At 37.0% G+C, this 18,683-nt stretch overlaps 1 protein-coding gene across 4 annotated transcripts in view; it reads left to right on the top strand.

The window, feature by feature from the left end:
• Window positions 1–18,683, top strand: part of SLIT2 (slit guidance ligand 2) — a gene marked incomplete at both ends in the record, with an annotated part of 320,456 nt that overhangs the window by 259,214 nt on the left and 42,559 nt on the right. For all 4 annotated transcript variants that reach the window (XM_080940387.1, XM_080940386.1, XM_080940384.1 and 1 more), the window contains 7 exons: window positions 611–682; window positions 1,591–1,662; window positions 3,205–3,276; window positions 5,742–5,905; window positions 13,050–13,174; window positions 13,341–13,438; window positions 15,525–15,664. In XM_080940387.1, the coding sequence (XP_080796513.1) occupies window positions 611–682; window positions 1,591–1,662; window positions 3,205–3,276; window positions 5,742–5,905; window positions 13,050–13,174; window positions 13,341–13,438; window positions 15,525–15,664 (743 nt within the window). The remainder of the gene's footprint in view (window positions 1–610; window positions 683–1,590; window positions 1,663–3,204; window positions 3,277–5,741; window positions 5,906–13,049; window positions 13,175–13,340; window positions 13,439–15,524; window positions 15,665–18,683) is intronic.

The following is an 18,683-nucleotide window of genomic DNA, read 5'->3' as shown; positions in this document are numbered from 1 at the left end:
TTTAAAATTTAAGCATGGAATTTCAACATCTAAAATATGGATCATAAAACTCCTATAATTTTTCTAATTATCAGTGTCTATATTACTAATATTTTGGAATTTAAATACAAGAATAGTTGACCCTTAGCTCTTACTGAGCTTCCCTTTATTCATGTGCTAGATCCAGAAAAAATGTAGCTAGTTATAATGTTTTCATAAATGCATACATATATATATATAAATGAATACATGTGGTTTTACATATGATGAGAAAATGCTAATATATTTTTTATTTTAAAAATGCAAAACACATTCTAAAATAGCCAATTACAAACATTAATCATTTTTACTTATTTGTTAAATAAATATGTATTGAAAACTTTCTCAGTGTCCAATGATTTAGCCACAGGCCAAATCACAGGTGTTCTTATGATGATATGACTGTAATTAATTCAAGGATTGCTGCAATTAGCAAACTTGAATTTGTGTATTAATGAACATATATGTCAAAGGAGGTACAGAATGGAGAGCTGATGGAACCCTAAGGACTGGTGGCTCATTCCAAACCCTGATAACGAATGTCCTATTATTCTAGTGAATAGTAATCTCAATGGCTTTCCTTTCCTTTTAGAGACTTAAGTAACAACCGAATAAGCACTCTTTCCAATCAGAGTTTCAGCAACATGACCCAGCTTCTCACTTTGTAAGTATGGTACCGAATAGTCACTTGTTCTGGGGTGAGATGGATTTATTAAATTTTTCCTGGTGAATGAAGTGAATTTGTCATCTTATGCAGTGTTAATACTAGCTAGAGGAATAGAAACAACAAAGATAAAAGTTAACTCAAAATGTTAGGTTTAGATTAACACACACACACACACACACATACACTTTTTTTAAAGATCTTGACACAGTTGTTTGAAATCCTTAAACTAAACTCTCAAGGGTTTGTTGGTTAGTGTTACATTGCTGTGAAGAGATACCACAAGGACAGCAAACATTTTCAAAGTAAGCACTTAATTGGTGCTGGCTTAGCTTTTCAGAAGTTCAGTCCATGTTGGCAGACAGTATGGAGGCACACAGGTAGGTATGTCAACTTGGTGATGGAAGTGCTGAGCTCTATATCTGGATCTATATCTTACCGATATGGTGATGGTGGTGCTGAGCTCTATATCTGGATCTATATCTACAGGCAGCTGTAAGAGAGAGTTTGGGCTTAGAATGGGTTTATTGAAACCTCAAAGCAAGTGACACATTTCCTCCAACAAGGCCACCCCCTATTCATTTCAAATACTGCCACACTCTGGTGACCATATACTCAAATTTATGACCCTGTGGAGGCCATTCGCATTCGAACCACCACACAGGGCATGATGTCTCAGACGGAGGATAAGTGAGGGATGTGTGCACAGTGGGAAAATTTTTAAGTTATGTTTAGGTAATACATCATAATGGAATTAAAACACATAGATGAGCAAGGTAAATGATATTTAAATCCATCCAATTCATAAATTGCCCAAGTAACTGTTTTCTGAACTGGTTTGCCTTAAGATAGCATTTGTATATTGCTAGATTCCCAAGTTAGCTAAAGTGACATGTGTCTTTTTACAGAATTATCAGTTACAACCGTCTGAGATGTATCCCTCCACGGACCTTTGATGGACTGAAGTCTCTCCGGTTACTGTAAGCATCCTGTATTTAACAATCACATCTCTTGGGGATCTGAATTATGAACTACATTTTGGGGGTGATGTGATAACTTTGTTATTCTTGGCTATTTCATGATGTATGTATTACAGCTTATTGTAAATTTGAAAGTGGGACATTTGTCTCTTATGGTATCATTTTACAACCACTCTGATTAAGACAACATAACCTCTTTTGTAATACATGTTACTGTCATTTATTGCTATATATACAATAGGATATATCAATACATTGATATTAATAAATATATTTATATATACTCGAATGGCAACACATACGATGTCATGTAACTCCAATTAATTTATGATAAAATAAAGAAGCTTATTTTCTTTAGAAATTATATTGTACTTGAAAACTTTTCTGTGAAATGAATGTATAACATATTCTTCCAGGCTTTGTTCCTTGCATTTATTTCTGTATCTCAATATATGTATCCCCACAGTTAAATAATTCTTAACAGCCCTGAGTAGGATTTTTATCTTGTTCCTACATTAGCTACTGTAAACACTCTAGTGTGTTTTTCTTTTACCATGTGAAGCTGTTCATCAACTGTTTCCCAGGTATGGAATCTGCCTTGAATTGAAGAAAATAACTTTGCTAACATTTTCATGCCTACTACCATTCAGATCAATGGAAAATTATCTTTATTTCTTATGAGACTCAAATGAACCGTCTATAGGTTTATCTTGGCGCAGATGTACTAACATGAATGTGATGGTGTAGAAGGGATTCCCCATTATGAAGTTCTATCCACGATATTAGGATAGTTCCAGAACTGTCACCTCCTCTTCCAAACAATATTTGGTCAATGAGTTCATTTTATTTTTCCCTCAACAGTTTAGTAGAATATCCTTTCAAGGCACTTTTGTAAACTTTTCACATTAGAGTTTTATTAATCCTTTTACTTTACTATGCCAGAAGGAAAGCTGGGGCTTTGAGCTGTTTTAACTGTCTTTCAAAGGGCTGCAGCATTTGAGTGCCTGTGTATTTATTGAGCATTTGCTGTATGCGTTCTAAGGAAGCCTTATTGCTTCACTAGCGGTGATCTATTTGATACTATTTTCATGATGGCACAAGCATGTGCACAATTACTACCGATTTTAAATCCCTTAACTACGGATTTAAATGCTTTATCTTTTGTGGTTATGACATTTACTGTCCACTTTGTTGCACACAGCCCCTTAGCAATTACATTGTTTTATAAATTTTGCCATGTAGAATATTTCATACTCTTTGCTTTCTGGTTTCTGAGATTTATATTATACGGTTGAAAGTGTTCCTCACTCTATGATTATATTTTTATGAAATTGCTAACTTCATTTTACATTTAACTCTTCCATATGCAATTTGTTTGGGGCAGAGGATGTAAGGTATGGGCTGGCTTTTGTTTTTCTAAATGGGTATCTGTTGTTCACACATAGCTTATAGAATAGACCACTTTCTTCCACTGACTTAAGTGTTAATGAAATGAAATCCTTCTATGTATAGAAATATGTCTCTGAACTTTCTGTCTTTTAGGTCTCTACATGGAAATGACATTTCTGTTGTGCCTGAAGGTGCCTTTAGTGACCTCTCAGCCTTGTCACACTTGTGAGTACCTGGCTCAAGGTTGCAGCGTTGCTGTCAGATGCCCTCTGATTAACATGCTTGCAATAGTCTTCTACCCCTCTCTTTCTGAAACTATGAGCTGTGCTTGATTTAATCTTCAAAGGAAATGTACTGAGTTTCAATTTGGATTCCTTGCCACCTACAAGTGAATTTTAATTGATTCTTTGGGCTGGCAATCTTCATCAGGTGGGTGGTCTTTCCTCAGCTAAAAGTGTCTTTTATATGAAATCAGGCCCCAGCCACTCTACATTCTTTTCCTATTGCTCTCTGATTCTTACCCAACTCTGCTTCCCAAAGCTGTGTCCCATGAACCACTTCCTCCATGAACCATACACCATTTGCTTAAACTTGATTCATTCATACTGCAAAGCTTACTTAGCATTGGCCATAGCACTGTGTAATACTGATGTTGACACCACTGCATATGATATGATGTGACAGTGCTTTGTGACAAGTCCTTTCTGTGCACTCTCACTCCCATCTCCATAATTATAGTTGCAATAAAAGTGGAAATAGAAATGCATTACATACATACATACATACATACATACATACATACATACATATGTATGTATATATACATATGTATATTTATGTAATTTAAAATAACACACACACATATATACATATATATATATATATACATATAAAGTTAGCACTGTTGAACTTTATTATTTGATGAAATATCAAGATATCTCAAAGCTAGAAGGAATAAAAGACACCTAACATTAGAAAGCCTCCTTATGTGATAATAAATTGGGCCACCCAGTAGAAATTATCTAGTTCTGCCTGGATGTCAAACCCAGTATGACCTCAGTGAGATTCACAAGATTCAAAAAAATGAAATTTAGAAAATTCAGAAAGAAAGACAGTGAAGGAATAATGTCCTCTAGGTAGTCACGTTTTGTCTGAATTTGCTTTATGGGAACTCTGGTATGTAACCCTTTATCACATGGATGCCTCTCATTCATATTCGTGCCCATAGACCAGAAGCTACAGGAGGAAAGACCTCTACAACTTAATCTTTGAGCCTCAGCATCTACCTCACAGAAGGTCCATACAAGTCCTCTGTTTGCAAACTCATGTTCCTGAGATATAGTTTAAAAAAAAAAAAAAAAAAAAAAAAAAACCCTGTTGCTGCCATCTGAGAGAAGGCTTCAGAGAGGAGGAAGTGGATTTAGGGTCATGGGTCAGAGAAGGCCACACAGTTTGGGTCCTGCCAGACCTGAGGGATCAGTTCATTATGTGGCTTTGCCCACAACAGTGATCCAGTTCAAAGGTCCCTGTCCTGTCAGGACTCAGCCTTGCCTCCCTGTTACACATTGGTTTTCCACACTGTAGCCCTCCTTCACTTCTCTCTGCTCTGCTTCAGGGAGGCATTTGGGAAATGCCAATTGACTGGTTTCAGGCTGACGTCTACACAAAGGGAACACTGCATTGCAGTGCTTGATAAAATGTGGACATTGATTTTCACAACATAAGGTGTTACAATTTTGCAAGTATAGTTTAGAGGGCTCCCTAGATTATAATTTACTTGTACCTCAGTTGCTACTCAAAAGGTAATTTACCTTTGAAAACCTGTCTCCCGTGCCTGTCTAGTTTGGCTAAACATGACAAGTTTATGAACCTACTAATTAATAATAATGTATTAGTAATATTAGTCTCACGTGTTGCTATCTTAGAGAAATAGGTGAGCACGGGTCTAGATTGAAATGATGCTAGCTGCTTCCCTTATGACTGTTTCATTACAATTACTGTTTATGTAACTAAATACAGAACTCTAAAATGGGAGGCCAAAAAAGGATAGATGACAAAAGATGCATATTAGCACCAGAGGATGGGCTTTATTTGCCTTTTTAGTGGTCCTTTTCTTGAAGCAACATTCCTAATATTTTCCACCTATTTAATTAGGACATGTAGTGTAGATTTTCACACCAACCAGCATGACTCAGAGAAGTCAGCCAGCTCATTCACAGGCATCTTCTAAATGCTTCTGCTATGTAACTTCTTCTGAGGATAACTTGTGTTAGTCCATATGTCAGTCTGCTTAGAAAAGGGAGATCACCGTGGGGGTTGGGGGAGTTAAAAATGATTCCCCTCGTGGAGTCCTGAGACTGTTGCACAGTAACCAAGTCCTCAGTAAACAACCTGGCAAAACAGAAAGTGTTAACTTGTCCATAGAATGGACTTACATCCAAGATCAAAGTGTCTGAGGATGAAGCAACCCTATAAAGCCCAAGGAACTGTTAACGTCATTTATCCCAGCTTTGGAACAAAAAGGAAAGTGGGAATCTGTAGTTTCCCCATGTTCTTCTAAATTGTTGACATCAACCAATTGATAGGGATTTTCTACTGAGCATCGCTGTGAACCTGTTCCGTTAGGAAATAACAATGCCTCCATACCTGTGTGTGTGTGTGTGTGTGCTTTCGTGGTGTTCTTTTTCCAGAGCAATTGGAGCCAACCCTCTTTACTGTGATTGTAACATGCAGTGGTTATCCGACTGGGTGAAGTCGGAATATAAAGAACCTGGAATTGCTCGCTGTGCCGGTCCTGGAGAAATGGCAGATAAATTGTTACTCACAACTCCCTCCAAAAAATTTGCATGTCAAGGTATGGCTTTTAGTTATTGGCATTCCTTTTGAAAAACTCCCTACATTAATCACCACAGAAGTGGCAATATCTTGTGATTAGACTTCAAAGGTCCAGTTGGGAACTAGTTTATGTTCTTGGTCAATCTGCTTTGAAGAATAGGTAGGCTATTTCTTGTTTCCCAATTAAACAACTGGGCATTTCAAATCCATCTTAGATCTATTGGAATGAATAGCATTCTTGAAAATGTAAGTAGACGTGCACATATTGGAAATACTTTCTTAGTCTCTAACCAATAAAATGTTTTGCTTTTGCTTTATCTAAACATGGCCCTCATTCTTAGGGATCCCAGGGCCCTGTGGCTTCCTAATCCCAGGTAAGAAGAATCAAACCAAGCCTCCCAGTGTTCCAGCCAGGAATTCCTAACCACCCCCATGCTGAGATTTCCTGAGTGAATGCTCCCTCCTGCCTGCTTCCATCCCATTTCTTCCCCAACTTGACCCTTTGTTGATGGACTTGTAGATTCTAAATAGTATCTTCAAAATAAATATAATTTTATTCTCTCATTCTAAGAATAGTTGATGCGAACATTCATGGTATAAGTAGGAAAAATCTAATTGGAGAAATTCATACAGTCATAATTTATTTTTGCAAAAAAGAACTAAAATGAACCATTAGTTACACAAAAACCCTAGGGCCTTATATATCATTCCATTTGAGAAATAAAATATGTGGTTACAGCTGGTAATGTTTGTCATTCTTCTTAACTTATAGATAATTTTAAAAAACAACCCACTCAGAATTACTAGAGAAGAAAAATTATTGATCCTTCTAAATGTAAAATAAGAAAATATAAACCCTAGATATTCATCGTATGGTCAGTTCCTCCAACATTTGCATATACATAAATACATAATACTTAATACAAATACAAAATGCATAAGCTTCTAAAACTTGACCATTTATTCAAGGAAAAAAAAACATTTAAGTAAGCAATACCATGCAATTGATTACCTCATAATCAATCTGACTTGTTTAATTCACAGCTTAATTTTCCAGTACTTAGGAGAACCTAATTTCATGGCTTAACCAGCTCAGTTTTGACTCCATTTCCTCATGAGTAAATCATCACCAGAGCACTAACATGAAAGACTCTAAAGATTAAGCAGGTTGACAGGGCTGAGGAGATAGTTTGTCAAGTGTTTGCCTTTAACGAAAAAATTCTTAGGTTTAATCTTCAGAACACACATAACAAACAAAGCAGAGGCATAGTATCATTTGATCATAATCCCTAGATTTGCGAAAATAGATTCCCAAAGCTCATTGGTTCTCTAACCTAGTATACCTGTCAAATTCCAGACTAGTGAGAGACCCTTTCAAAAGAAAAGAGGTGGAGAATTGGAGAAAAACTAGTCACTAAAGTCCATAGTGTATCCATGATCAACGCTTGCTTCAGGAACACGAGAGCCACAGTTTGAATCCTTAGTGTTTGATTAAAATCTAGATATAGTGGTACATATACATAACTCCAGCTTTCTCCGGGTGGAAATTGACAGATCCCTGGAACTCACCAGTCGGATAGTCTAGATGAATCAGAGACCTCTGGGTTCAGTGAGAGACCCTCTCTTGAAAAATACACACAGAGGGATTAACGCCCACCAATATTGGACATTGGCCTCCAAATGCAGATGCACACACATTAACTTAGCCACATCCATGCATCAAGTGCACAATCAGACACAGAGACAGACACACACACATACACACACACAGAGAGAGATGGAGGGAGAGAGAGAGAGAGAGAGAGAGAGAGAGAGAGAGAGAGAGAGATGAAGGGAGGGAGGGAGGGAGGGAGGGAGAGAGAGAGAGAGAGGAGAGAAGGATGAGGAATGACAACTGTGGTTGTATTCTTGCCTTTGCACACTTGGATTCCTACACTTTTATCTCCAGTTCTCAATTTTGCATGTGAGCGTGAAGACACACACACACACAAACACACACTTTACAAAGATGAAATGATTGGAAATATACAAGTCACATTGCCTTACAGAGAAAACACACCCCGTATAGCTATGTAGTTAATGGTGTTATTCTAACATTCCCAGACACCTCCAAAATACAATCAGACCATACGCAAGACTGGAGTGATTTTAAAAAGAATAAATCTAGAGAGACAAGCAAATTTTAATTAAAAACAAAAGCAAGATTCTACTTCCTGCAGTGCATTGTTCTTTAATAGTACAGTCAAAATGGCTTTTGATTGTTTCAGGGACAATTGCTCTATCATGAGCACTTTATCTCCCCCAATTCCTATGTAAGAACCGAGCACTCCCCACTTGAGATACCAAAATACTGTAGCTATAGTAATTGATTCAGAATAAAGGAGCCAAAGATTGAACCATGAATCTCTGACAACAGAGCTCACTACTGTTTCACGTAGAAGGTCAGATAGAAGAAAAATGTCCATGAGCCATTGCTATCAATAGACTTACAGCCTTCTGACAGAAGTGTCCTGAGAAAAATCAAAGTGTGAACCGCCTCCAAGGATGTCTGCTTGGCTGAAGGCAATGTATTCTAATCTATTATTGGAGCAACCCACTCAGGGAGATCTCAGGAGTCCTGTGAGCATTCGTGCTTTATGAGTTTAAAAGCAGTAAAATGATGGGGCCTTAAATATTTTATAATTTGATATTTTCATATTTTAACTTAAGTCTCCTGCTTTCCATGCTGGTGTAAAATGTTTATACTTTATTCATGCAAGTCTACCAACGACGACCTCTCATTTTAAGACTTATCAATATGTAATCAAATTACAACAGGGAAACCAATCATCTTGGTTAAAGACACACATGCATTTGTATATGTAAATGTAATATTTCTGTTTTATTATGTGTAACTAATTTTAGTTAAAATATGTATTTTCTGTTTCCATTGTAATAAGTGAAAAAAGGTGTAAAAAGGTGAAGTAGGTGCTCATAACATATTTAGATAGCAGCATTCTTGGTGAGTGCATTCTTGAGTAAGCAAAAGGTGATTCAGGATCATAAGTTGTCCCTGTGACCAGGTGCTTCTCATTACTTTAACACTGACATAATCAAGCATTCTTTATATTTCTTTAAACATCCTCTGCAAATCCTATGATTTACAGAGAGAAAGACTTAGGTCTGTACACCACTAAATATCCCACATCTTTTTTTTGACAGACATCCGATAGCCGCTCAGGTGACCAGTGAGCATTCAAGCAGAAATATATAATATCTTCTTTTATTCATTTAACAAACATCAGACATGGAGTTCCTACAACTGATAAAGTAGTGTTACCACATGATAAAGATCTAGTAATTGATAACTAAACACCTACTTTCATGAGGATTATGTTATTACATAGTTAATAATACAGAACGTTAGTGACAGAGATGTGTATATGCTGGAAATATGTAATAATAATAATACAGAACGTTAGTGACAGAGATGTGTATAAGCTGGAAATATGTAAATAATATCTAACTGGGTCAATCAATGATGGAACTGTAATGATACCAGAAGGCTCTCAGGAGTTGTTTACAGGTGACCATGGGACCTCAGAGAAGGATATTACAAAAAAGGTAGGTGTTTCACAGCCAGGAGTTCAAAGCAGATGGGCAAACTAGAAATCAGCACAATTGCCTTATGACGACCTGGTGGAACAGACTAATGATCCCAGTCACTCCAGATTCAGAGCCAAGGAGATCTCAACCATGCTAGAGCTACTTAAACAAAGAGTGATACCCTTTCTTCAAAAGAAGGAAAATGTAAAATCAAAATGAGGCTATTGTTAAGTTGGTGGCCGAGGATGTGTAGAGCTGTAGTTTCGGTCCCCAGCAGTCAGGTATGAGGAAGAGTGGGAGGAAGAGGCGGAGGGATATGGGGAAGGAGACATGAAAGATGAGAAAATAGAAATATTATCTTCATTAGTTCTTTATGTCTCCACTTTATATATAAAAGCTCAAACATCGAGTAATTCATAGCACTAATAAAATCCTAAAATATTGGCACTGTACTATAGCGTAGTGTGTTGCACTCCCTTGCCTAAGCTGATATATTAATATCCTGCCCTTTCTAGAATTGTTAGGAAGAATAGATATCTCTTCATAATGACTTTGAAACAGTAGTCTCTTCTTTCAGGAGACTCACATTTTCCTTTTGGAGAACTGTTGGCTGCTTGAATGAGAGCTCTCGCCATGTGCTGCACAATTATTACTTAATATTAGCTTTATTCATAAACCAACATAAACATGATTGAATAATCATCTTCTAAGTGAGAAGTAATGAAAATTTTACTGGCTAGATCAGTTTAGAAGCATGATTCAAACTCAGTCCAAACATTTTATATTTTGAGATCTCATATCACTAACTTAAGCTATAACTTGGAAATAACTTTAGTGTAGAGATGTTTTAATTGGTTCACCACCAAAAGAAAAATATGGATTTATATAAATATTTATCTGCTTTCTTTTAATTTACATGATTTTTTATCACTCATCACCAGCTGCCATTTTTCATTCCTGAGTCAAAAGTATAAAACCAATGACTTATGTTCTGCTGAATCCAGCAAAATGACTTTTATTTATTCTTATTAATCATCTTCTAACTCAGAGGTGGCCATTTTTAACTTCTTTGACATTTTCTTTCCCTCTTTCTTCATATCTTTTTCTGGTACTGATTTCTTTCTTAGCTGTCCAAGCACTTCAGTTCCTACTCTTATTAAACTCTCAATAGATTTCCATCAATGACCACAAATAAGTGGCCATGGATTTTCTCATGCAGTTCTGGATCCAATTTCAATTTGCTTTATACCTCCTCTCTCATAAGAGCTTAAAATGTGCTTCCAATCACATCTGTTATCATCGGCCCTATTTTTTCCCTAATTGGCACATGCATAGCTCTTGAAGAAGCTGAGGCATTGTATTTAGATCGGATGATCTGAGGTGTCGCACCTCACACAGATACCAATAAACATTTGGTAAATGAGGGATGTTGATAATATTGCTTAAGGAATTCTGTAGCAACACGTGTAACACAAAATGCTTGGTTCTAAACAAGATCTTGTTTCAGTCAAGTTGCCTGGTATCACAAATCGCCCACCAGCTTCTGGAGTTGTTTTTTGTGTGCTTTGGACATGAGTTTGTTATTGGACTAGTGTTTCCAAGGACTGGAGAATAAAGGCAGATTCTGGGATATGGTTAGAATTTTTTTTTTGTCTTAGGCTTTTGTTAATAAATCAAAGTGAGATAGAATCTTCTGGGAGAGGAACTCTGGGGTTAAGCACATAGCTCGTGGTTGGAGTCATGTGCAGGTCTGCCCTCAGACTTCAAAGTATTCACCACCCAGCCGTCTATCTATTAAAATCAGGAACAGAGACGGTGCTAACCCTCATTTTTAGTATTAAGTATTCAGATAAGCTCATCTCTGCTCATTTAACTAATACTGTAATATTTTCTTAATCAATGTGAATTTTAAATCAACCCAGTTAGCATACACTGAACTCCTTCATTTTTATATCTGTCTCTATGAGGTGGAAGGTCTTTCTTTCTCTATGGAGAAACACCATGGGGGCTAATTTGTTTTCAGGAAACATCTTTTGGAACCTGTTAGCTTCAAACACAAGAAATTGAAGGATATAGTTGCCTTTCAAGGAGAGACACAGAGAGACAGATAGAGAGAAAACAAACCCCACTGCTTCTTACCATTCATCCGTTTTTCTGTTGTTCATGGTCTACAGCAGATTTGCGAATCAGATTTGAGTTTTTAAAAACATGAACTTATTAGCTCACTATTATTAATCTAAAGAGTAATTAACCTTTTATCTTACCTCTGTTCTTCATGGTCACTATAATGGTAGCTACCCCGAGACAGGATCAAGCCATAATTCCCTGTGAATTTGAGGATATCCAGAGAAGGTACTTAGAGAGGATACTGGACAGGATATGAATTCTAAACTGGAGTCAAATAAAAGATAGATGATATGACTTAAAAGACTTAAGTGCAGGTAAGAAAATGAGTAGAAGTGATCAAGGTGCCAGGGAAGTAATTCTGCAAGATTGTGATGTAGAGAGGCAAAGGTGGAGAAATCAGGTGGCCGTAAAAGGATCAGTGCAGGTCATCAATAGTCCTTTCTCACTGTGGTGCCAAGGAACCGGACATCACCCAGCAAGGCAAGATATTCCAGAAGGTGAAATAGTGATCCCTGTATTCTGGAGTTAACCACTAGCCACCCAACTGAACTTAAAGCCCATGCAATAGGGGGAAATTCATGCCTGGCACTGTAAATTTAGCCAACTTCCTGTGGTGGATGAAGTCATGAAACCTAGAGGAGAATGAAGTACTGCCCTTTCCCAAACTCCAGATAGTCTCTCATTGTATTCTAAGTTCATATTCTCATATCTACACATAAGTGTAGGTCTCACCCTCATCACAGAAGCTTTACGACAGCTGGGGAACATTAGCATCAAAGGAACATGAGGGCTACAGAGAACAGTTTAATTTCTATATTTTTGGCCATAGCTCAGGTAGGAAGTGTGAATAGTAGAAAACTTCTGAGGATGATATGTGTCAATCTGGCCTTTTACTGATCATGAGGGTTTCTGTAAAGTGTGTTACACAATGGGAAACTGAAAGGCTTATTCAAGTGTCATCTTATTGCTAGAGAAGACAGGCTGGAAATATTACCCTGTACTAATGAACTACATGACTCAAAATGGCGCAACGAGGAACAGAAGCCACATTTTTTCTGGATTTTGTCACATTCATAAAACAGCACTGGAAATTTGTGTAATGCATTCCTGTTGAGCTGTCTGAGGCTAGACCATGGTCATAGATAATATCCAGAAATACTAGTCACTTAGTAAAGGGATTCACACTGTGAGAATGGTGTCATTAATTTCAGCTTCTTGCTACCTAAGCTACCAACCCAGAGTCTCACAGTGTTCACAGTCACAGCCTTTCTTTCGCATTCCTGGAAATGATTGGATAGTGCAGAGTATTTTTCCCATCAGGAGAGAATCATGTAAAGATGAGTGACAAGTAATTTTCCAAAAATCTTACTGCTATATTAGGGAACATAAATGAATTAGGTGAAGGACAAAGAGAAAACACTGCTTTCTTATATCTCACTATTAATTCATAGGTCCCGTGGATGTTACTATTCAAGCCAAGTGTAACCCCTGCCTATCAAATCCATGTAAAAATGATGGCACCTGTAACAATGACCCAGTTGATTTTTATCGATGCACCTGTCCATATGGTTTCAAGGTAAGTAGAAACACAGTGGGAGGACATTACTTCTTATGGTATTTCGTCTTTTATGGTATATGGTCTTCCCCTGTGGGCTGAGAGCTAGCTTAGTTTTGTTTTTGTTTTTTTTGTTTTTGTTTTTTTGTTTTTTGTACTAACATTAACATGGACATTTTCCCTCCAGGGCCAGGACTGTGATGTCCCCATCCATGCCTGTATCAGTAGTCCATGTAAACATGGAGGAACTTGCCACTTAAAAGAAGGAGAGAATGATGGATTCTGGTAAGTATCATGGCTGTGGTGTCCTTTGTCTGAAGTGCCATAACAAGATTAACTAAACAAATGGACATGATCTTATTTTCCAAGAAGAAGCAGTTGTTTCAAGAATTTTAGTGTACAGACTACAGGTATTGATTGGTCCATGAAAGAGACAGCACAATATGAAAAATTCTCAAAGACACTACAGGGATCTCAGTTCATAGAAGGACCAAGCTTTAAAAACTTGGAAGAATACATATTATGAAAAATCGAATCAGATTATAGCAACAGAAGATATCAGCTCATTAAGTGATTCATGGCCAGCTAGTCTACTTATACAAATCATACATTTATTTTTGGATTTGTGTTTCCTTTAATGAAGAGTATGTGCTAAAAGGATGCTGTTCCCAATGAAACAAAAATATTAATGATTTATTTCCAGGGCATGATATAAATAGATAAACTTGCTATACATCTTAAGCTATAATTATTTAATCATATGGCATAATGGTTTCATATATAGTTCATGAATTATGAAATAAGCTTTTTTGACATTTCTTTATTATTATTATTACTATTTTTATTCTCATATATATTACGTCCCAATCAAAGTTTCCCCTTCCTCCACCCTGCATGAGATCAACCCCCCCCTACCTCTCCTCAGAAAGAAGAAGTTTTCCCCGGGACATCCAACTATGATGTGTCAAGCTAAAAGAAGTGTAAGCACGTACCATCACATAAAGACTGGACAATGCAACCCAACAGGAAGAAACAGGTCCCACAATTAGGCCGAAGGATAAGCAGCAGCCCCAGCTCTCACTATTAGAGTTCCCACAAGAACACCAAGTTCCTCATCCATAAGATATAGAGGGCATACTCAGACTCTTACAGGCCCCCTCACCTCTGCAAGTTCCCATGAGAGCCAGTCAGTGATTCTGTCGGCCGGGTTCTCAAAATAATTTCTTTTTCATCACAGTGATAATTTTAAATCAGGACAACAAACCACTACTAAACTGTTGCAGTAAATATTAAAAAATAAAACAAACTTATCTCTTTTTTGGCCCTGCCCCTCACTCCACAGGCCCGATTTTAGGTCAGAGCGGCATGCACCTCTGTCGCTTGGTCTGAGCCACCACCCAGGTCTCACTTTATCCGTGCGACTCCCTTCCCTTGGCAGTTTTCCAAGGCCTGTTTTCTGCCTCCGTCCTAGAGTATTCATATACCCCAAAACTCATACAAATGCAACTCTACATCCCAGTAGCTTTTCATATGGGTGCATGTGTTCAATTCTCAGTCCACAAACCCTCTACACAAGATTTCATCAAATAGACAAAGATGCAAACTGCCCTTCTATATGAGATATTAGACCTATAAAATCCTTAATGTTCATAGCTATTTAATGCCAATCAATCCCACCTGGATCTAGCTTGTCTTTCTGGACTTCCATGTTGGAGGTTCTCTTCCTGTCTCTCTCCCTTCTCTGACCGCTCCTCTCTGATCCTCCCTCTCCACCTCCCTTACCCCACCCAGTCACTAGCTTTCCTTTATTTTACTAATTAAGTAGGGAAGCTTCAGATGAAATCACCTCATGAGTACATAACTAGGCAGCCCTTCTTTGGGAAGAGAAATTAACATTAAAATGTGAACAGCTTAAGGACAATCCACACTAAACATTGTTAGAAAATTTACTTTTAGAAACACATATACTCTGTTTCTTTTATAAAATTTTCTCAAATGATTGTATCCCTCACTCAAATATTATTTTGATAAATTATACCCAACTTGTGAATAAAATATTTAGGGGAAGTAAGAAAAATTTTCTGTCCTTTGAACTTCAAATGTATTGGGATTAATAGACCTTTTAAGACCCTGGAGGCCTTTCACCATCTTGTAGCCCTCATGAAATTTTCTTCTTAAATATTCTCTGGCTTGCTAGCTAGTACCTTAAATTGCTGCTTACAGTGCAGAATTTCAAAGCCTTTAAAAAATAAATTTCATGTCAAATAATCATTTTGCAATAGCTGTCTATATTTACTCTTTTTAAAAATTAGACCACAACGTTTTAAAATGCACCATGACAGTTTCTCGCCTTTATTTCCCTGATGTCCAGGTGTACTTGTGCTGATGGGTTTGAAGGAGAAAACTGTGACATCAATATTGATGATTGTGAAGATAATGATTGCGAAAACAATTCTACATGCGTGGATGGAATTAACAACTACACATGTCTTTGCCCACCGGAATACACAGGTATGAAGGAAAGGGAATGTGCCATCGGTCAGTGTATCAGTTTGAAAGCATCATTACACTATTATCTCCACTTGCCAAGCCATTCTTTCTCGATAATTGAAAGACTTAATTGTAATAACAGAAATACATAGGAATTGTTTCACCCCAGCAAATAAAAGATGTAGCATACTTGGTTCAATGCACCTTTCTTATAGGCCATGATCTGTAGAGGAATCCAAAAGGATGCTGTCATGCTAAAACTTTTAGACCCATTACTCAATTACATTTTTATTTAAACTACTTTCCCTCTACAGACTATTTTGTCTGTGTATATTTTGTATTTCTTTACATAGCCAAAACATGATTCAGCATCTGAGGCCCATAATGCTCATCCTTTTTTTTGAATAGTGAAAGTTTGCCTCTAGGAGGCTCTGCCCTTCAGTTAGTGCTCTATCAGGAAGATGAGCTTTTTGGGAAGTCTTATGAGATTCTTCCTTTTTTACTACTGCTTTGTCTTTGGTGGATAAACCTGATCAGACAAATGCTAACCTTTTTCCTTAGTTTACATCACCTTTCTGTAAAGTCAGCATCAAGGTTCTGCCCTGTCTATTTTGAAAGACTAGCTCTTCTGTTGGTTCATGTGGCTATGCATAAGAAATGCCATAGTAGGCTTTCATTTTAACAAAGCATGTGACAGAGGCGGAAAAGTAGGACTGGGGTGCATCTAAAGGTGAACACACAACTAGATTCTGTCATTGTTTCTGAAGCTGTAATTTGAATTTTACTCGACATTTTCATTTCTTATATTTGTTTTCAAACAATAGAACATAGTTAATAATTTAGGAGAGTGAAATTACTACATAGTGACTGAAGATTAATATTTTCAAACATAAAATGCAGCCTTGCCTATACAATCAACGGTGCAAAAGTTCTGAAGAAGTAATCATTGAAGGTCGTTATGCAAGATACAAAACTTTGCATTACACTGAATGTCTGTCTTCATAGGAAAGTATATTCTATCATGGGAAAAGGGCAACATAGAGTAATGAGGTTCTGTGCTGACCATATAGGCATGTTTAAATGTTTCTAGAGTTGCCTTTTCTGTGGACTCTTATGAGTATAGCACAAGATATAGTCACATTGATGAATAGGAGGGTAAGTAGGTAAATAAATATATGATATGCACATAGAGAGATGATCAATAGATTGATAGACATGTAAAGCTGGAAATTATATGTATAGGTTCATAAATAGCTATTGTGCAGAGAGTGAGAATTTGATCATTTACTGGGTTTGCATTAACAAAATATAGCAAGTGTATTTAAACACACCTTTGGCAGACAGATTTTTGTTGTTGTTACACTGATTTGCCTACCCATCTCTGTCAAGTCTCTTACATGTCAGATATCTTCCACTAGCTTATGGCCTTAGATTTAAATGCCTTATACAAAGCCTGAGAATCTAAGCTCTATTGGACCAAATATGTATATGCCAGTAAGAAGTTTAGTGTTAATTAAATAAGAATGTTTCTTAGCTGTCCCTAAGATAACGATGTTTTCTAACTCCATCATTGTTCAGGTGATAGAAAAGGTTTAAGTACCCACTTATCTTTGAGACATTGGTAATCCCACTTTAATCGACTCTACCAAAGAAATTGGGATCCCACGTACTGTAAGAGAATTAAAACTCTCTCTGTTTTTCTGGTTACAGAAACCAGGAATTTATATACTCTTTTCCAGGTCTGACCAAGGCAGGAGATCACCTGTGTGTTAAGGTCCTTATATGTCTTTCTATGATAATTTGCATAAGGTGGCAACATGTCCAACTCAGTTTGAAACATGTCCTGCTGCGTTGGCTTTCAATTTCCTACCTTTTATTCTGATGAGTCCTAACAGTGTTTGACTTTTTCTCTTACCTGCTCCACTTCAGTTCCCAAGCACTTGTGTGCCCTCCTACAGAATCCAGCACCATGTTCTCTCCTTTGAGAGTGGGACACAATCCCTCTTCTCCAACTATGTCCGGTTTCATTCTTTTCACTATAAGAATTCAAAACTTAACCAAAGCTATTCTTTCCAAAATTTGCCATCTGAAGTGAGTGGAGTTACAAAATGTCAAACAACCATCTGTAGGTTCTGAGATGGGAGGTGCATAGGTGACCTGTGCTTCCACGGAATCATAGGTCCGAATTTAGAGTTCTGTGTTCTGGCTAATCCACATCTGCAGTTACAGAGGAATTTCCTTATAATATGACTGATGTTTCAAATTGAACATGGAATCTGATTAATTAGCATGAGTTCAGAGAACAGAAACTCAGCTAATCTTACAGAATATAATGATGTTGACATTGTTTTAAAATCATCTAAGCTGTCTGATGTTTTTTTTTTCTTTAGATTTTCTTTTAGCCTGCCCCTCAAATGCATACACTGAGAACATGAATTCTAGTTGATAACAGCAAATAAAGCTTCAGTAGGAAAGTGTGCAAATCCTTGTGGTAACAATACTCACGTTAATATCTATTTGGAGATATACAATTGTCAATGGAGAAAATTCAGAGACCTGTAGAAAGTTTGACAAGGAAATCAGGATGAATGCCTGAAGTACATTCAGAAATGTATAGAGGCATAGTGAAACCCTGAGTATCCAGACATCACAACGAGTAGTGAATGATGTTTTTCCTGCCCTTTTCTTTAAAAAAAAAGGAAAAAAAGAAGGAAAGAGAGAAAGAAAGAAAGAAAGAAAGAAAGAAAGAAAGAAAGAAAGAAAGAAAATGAAAGAAAGAAAGAAAGAAAGAAAGAAAGAAAAAGGGCAGAAGAAAAAAGAAAGGAAGGAAAGAAAGGAAGGAATAAAGAAAGGAAGGAAGGAAGGAAGGAAGGAAGAAAGAATAAAGAAAGGAAGGAAGGAAAGAAGAAAGAGCTAATAACAAACTATGGCTTAATAGCGTTTTTCTGTTATCTAAAATTTACAGCACACTATAATAGTCAGAAACACAGATCCATTATTCTCTACATATTAAATCTACTTCTCTCCCAGCTGAAAGATA

This window comes from Micromys minutus (genome assembly GCF_963924665.1).
Source record: "Micromys minutus genome assembly, chromosome: 1".
Lineage (NCBI taxonomy): Eukaryota > Metazoa > Chordata > Mammalia > Rodentia > Muridae > Micromys > Micromys minutus.
Note: the sequence above shows the minus strand (reverse complement) of the source record. Positions and strands in the feature narration are given on the sequence as shown.